The sequence below is a fragment of the Tasmannia lanceolata genome, unplaced genomic scaffold, assembly GCF_043159265.1.
Source record: "Tasmannia lanceolata isolate RefF3 unplaced genomic scaffold, GAP_Taslan_0.1 ptg000016l, whole genome shotgun sequence".
NCBI classification, from domain to species: domain Eukaryota; kingdom Viridiplantae; phylum Streptophyta; class Magnoliopsida; order Canellales; family Winteraceae; genus Tasmannia; species Tasmannia lanceolata.
The window spans coordinates 20,127,651-20,131,783 of NW_027518693.1; the positions used below are offsets into that span (position 1 = coordinate 20,127,651).

The window sequence follows — 4,133 nt, forward strand, 5'->3', positions numbered from 1 at the left end:
GTGGCCCATGCTTTTCCATTTTCATGCCAATTACCTTCCTTTGACTATTTGGGCTGAGTATATTCTCACTGCAACATAAACCTAAATACAAACATTTGCAGGTTTTTGGCTGCCTCGATCAGTAGATTATTTAGAACTTCGGAAGATGGTCAAGGTAGCTTGCTTCCAAGCCACTGCACTAGATGCGCATGTAGTCGTAGGCTATTATGCATACAACACAGAATACAACGGTCATAAGTTTGCTCCTCAGGCACGCTCTGATATTTTCATTGGTGCTGCTTTGGGGTGCAACTCGGGTCGGGTTGGGTCGGGTTAAGGCCAACTCAAACCAGATCTGAGGAACTATTTACTCAACCTGAACCTGACTACGCGACCCGTGTTCCAACCCAATGAGTTTCAATCCGACCCAACCCCGAGGAACTTTTTTTCCCAGTACCCGAGTTTTTAAGCTTTCAATATACAAATTAAAAACAAAAACAAAGAGAGATAAACAAATGTCGGTTATCACTCGGGTCGGGTTGCCCGAGCCCTCAACCCGACCCAACCAGGGTTACAAAAGCTCAACCCGAACCCGACCCCAAAGATACCCAACCCGACTTTTTTTCAGGTTGAACCCGACCCAAGTTACACCCCTAGTGCTGCTATGATAATTTCATTTGATATCCCTTTGGTCAACATGTTTATTACAAGCCTAAGAACAAGTACATGAGAAGCCTAATATGGACCCACCCACATAGCATTAGTGCGATCTAGACCCTTGTTTTAGTAGGCTCTGTGGAGAAGCCTGACTAAAGAGTCACATTTATCACAGAATGAAGGATTTAGATCCCATGTCAAAGTTTCTCACAGATCCCTTGAGTTATTGCCATTTTCAAAAGGCCACCCATGTGTATCTAATTAAAGCAATGTTTGTTTTGGATTTTGATAACCGGTTGAGTCCAAAACTGATTATTGTACTCGAAATTAAATCTGTTTGTTTGGACTTTGAGAACCGATTGTTGGTCCAAAACTGATTACTTGAATTACGTTTCATTTTTAACCGAATAATCATTTTTGGACTCACAAGTCACAACTCAAAATCCCAAACAAACAGGGCCTAAGGGCCCGTTTGGATGCAGAGAAGATTTTGATTTTGATTTCTCACATTTGCAGCCCTTTTTGCATTGTAATTTGGATCCGATCAAATTGTTGAATTTCCAATTCAGCATCTGACAGTGAAAAAAATCAGATTTCCAAATAAGCTGTACAAATAAGAAATTGGAAATCCACAGATCTGACAGTTTCCTTCACCCTCTTTGCTCCTCAACCTCTCCCCTCCAATAGGAAGTACCCCTTCCCTCCCTCTCTCTCTCCCTTAACATGAGCTGCCGTATTCAAAACTCAATTCCAAATCCAAATCCAAATACAATATATGAGGTATCCAAACGGGCCCTAAATGTTTATTTTAGAGGAAGGAGATTCAATACCCCTACGGGTTGTCAATATCAAAACAGAAAAAAGGAATTATCATCTCCCCTGTGGAGTGTATGTTTTAGAATTTAATAAACCAGGCTTCCTGATTAAAGAGTCAATACCCTTGAAAAATTAACAACTAAGAAAAGAATAATAAAAATAGAGTATTAATATGAAGAGGCTGTCAGCAAAACAGGAATGCATTCTTTTCTTTTTTTTTAAGAATTTCTGATATTAATATGAAGAGGCTTAGAGCAAAACACAAGAAAGAACAATCAGTCCATCCGGGTCAAATATGGCGTCTGGTGAAATGTTCGAAATACCCATATTCTCGAAAAAAAATTAACCTTAGATGAAGGGTACTTTTGTAATTTAGTAGAATATTAGTGGATCACATCCATGAATGGGCATTGTATGAATTGTAAAGAATTGTCGTATTACAGGCAAGACTATTAGAGTTTGGTAAATGGAGAGGAAACTATCAAGTGCAGAAAATTTCAAGGTTAAAGGTTGAGGCAGTGAAGAAGAGAAGATGATGGCTAATGCAATTACAGGGAATGTATTGGGGGCAGCCATGAGCTTTTTGCTTCAAAAATTAGCCAAGGAAGCATCAGGTGTTCATGGGGAAATGGATGAAGTCAAATGCGAGCTAGAGAGCATGCAATCCTTCATCAAGGATGCTGAAAGAAAGAAACAGTTGAAAAAAGGAGCTAAAAATTGGACAATGGAAGTGAGAGATGCGACATATAAAGTGGAGGATATCATCGATGAGTTCATGTATTGCATGGAGAAGAAACAGAGATGTCACCAATTTAGAGTGGGTTTTCTCCTCAAAGCAATTCACCTCCCCAAGACCATTTTTGTAAGGCATCAATTTGTCACCCAACTACAAGCAGTCAAAAAAGAGATTATTGAAATTTCGGAGAGGAGAAAGCGATATGGTCTCGAAAAGATCAATGAAGGATCAATCTCAAATGATGATCGCGAAAGTTATCGCTTTTTGACAAGGAAGATGATATTTCTGCAATGGAGAAAAATAAAGATTTGCTAGTCCTATGGTTGATAGCAGAAGAACCATCACTCATGTTATTTGCAATGGTAGGAATGCGTGGTTCGGGAAAGACTACCCATGTCACTCAGGCATACAAGAGCCAAGCCGTGAAGAAACATTTTCATTGTCATGCATGGATCTCTGTTTCTCAATCTTATCAAATCGAAGATCTTCTCAAAGCTTGATCAAAGAATTGTTCAAGGAGAACATGGAGGCTACTCCGAACGAAATTCAAAAGATGGATTACAGGCTTCTAGTTGACACAAACATCAGCTATTTGCGGAGAAAACGGTATGTGGTTATACTAGATGATGTTTGGACTATGGATGCTAGGTCTCAAATAAATGTTGCATTTCCAGATGATAAATGTGGAAGTAAGATCATGCTTACAACTAGACAAGAAGATGTAGCTTTTTCTTCTTCATCCTCTTTAAGAGGAATTGGAAGCCATGTTTTCCACCTCGAGCCTCTGCGTGATGATGAGACTTTGACTTTGTTTTATAAGAAAGCCTTCTGGAACATCCAGGAAAGAAGATGTCCGAGAGAGTTGGAGCCATTAGCTCGACGCAAAGTGTTGTAGGTAGCCTCATGGCACTAAGAGAGAAGACCATGCTGGAATGGAAGAGAGTTGAAAATAGCCTCGTTCGGAACTAAGTAACAATCCAGTGTTTGAAATGGTGAAAAGCATCTTGTTGCTTAGCTTCAACGATTTGCCATACTACCTTAAACATTGTTTCCTGTATTGTACCATTTTTCCAGAGGGTCATCTAATTATTAGGAAAAGGTTAATCAGATTATGGGTTGCAAAAGGGTTTGTAGAAGAAAGGAGAGGCTTAAGATGGAAGAGATAGCAGAAGACTACCTTAAGCAACTCATTTTTTGAAGCATGTTACAAGTTGCACAGACAAATGAATATGGCCTTAGAGTTGGCCCACAAGTGCCAATGGGTTGGCGATCAAGCTTAGCTAAATCGTACGCATCTAGAGACTTTGTTTTCTGGGGAAAATCTGCCCATTAATGTGATGTAATTTTTTCCTACTAATCTGCTCATGAATTTCATAAAAAAAAGAGTATAATAGATTTATAAATGATAATTTGATATAGTTATTGATCTCCAAAGGCCTTAATGTCCCATTTGCAAAGTTGAAGTGATATTATCTGCAAATAAGAATAAATTTCAGTGGCATTCAAAGAGGCCCTAAGCCTGTTATCGTGGAGAAATGATACTGCTTGAGTAATATTCTGATGCATGAGATAAGGGATATATAACAGTCTGTACTGATAATAAGTTTGAGACATTGTGGGAAAAATGAAGGGAAATGATATAAGCACTCCCTTATTATAATCCCCGCTATATAACACTTCTCCAGTTACCTATTAGGGGCTATTATAATCCACAAAAAGCTATCAACAGCCAATCATAAAAGTCTTTAATAAAGTGAGGAGTGCCATTATCAAAACGAGGGTGCATATCATTTCTCGAAAACCAAACCAATTTGTTAATGAAACCCGGCAGAGATAAATGAAACTCCAAAGACAAAACCATCCTGAATATTGTACTAAGAAAGAAAAATAATTCTTGAATGCCAAAGATATATCGATCCTCATAATACATCACACACACACAATA

At 38.6% G+C, this 4,133-nt stretch overlaps 1 protein-coding gene across 1 annotated transcript; it reads left to right on the top strand.

The window, feature by feature from the left end:
• Nucleotides 1-2,636: 2,636 nt before the first annotated feature.
• LOC143847993 (disease resistance protein RPM1-like) lies at nt 2,637-3,083 on the top strand. The gene has a single exon (XM_077356761.1). The coding sequence runs from the start codon at nt 2,637-2,639 to the stop codon at nt 3,081-3,083; it is 447 nt and encodes a 148-aa protein (XP_077212876.1).
• The last annotated feature ends 1,050 nt before the right edge of the window (nt 3,084-4,133 follow it).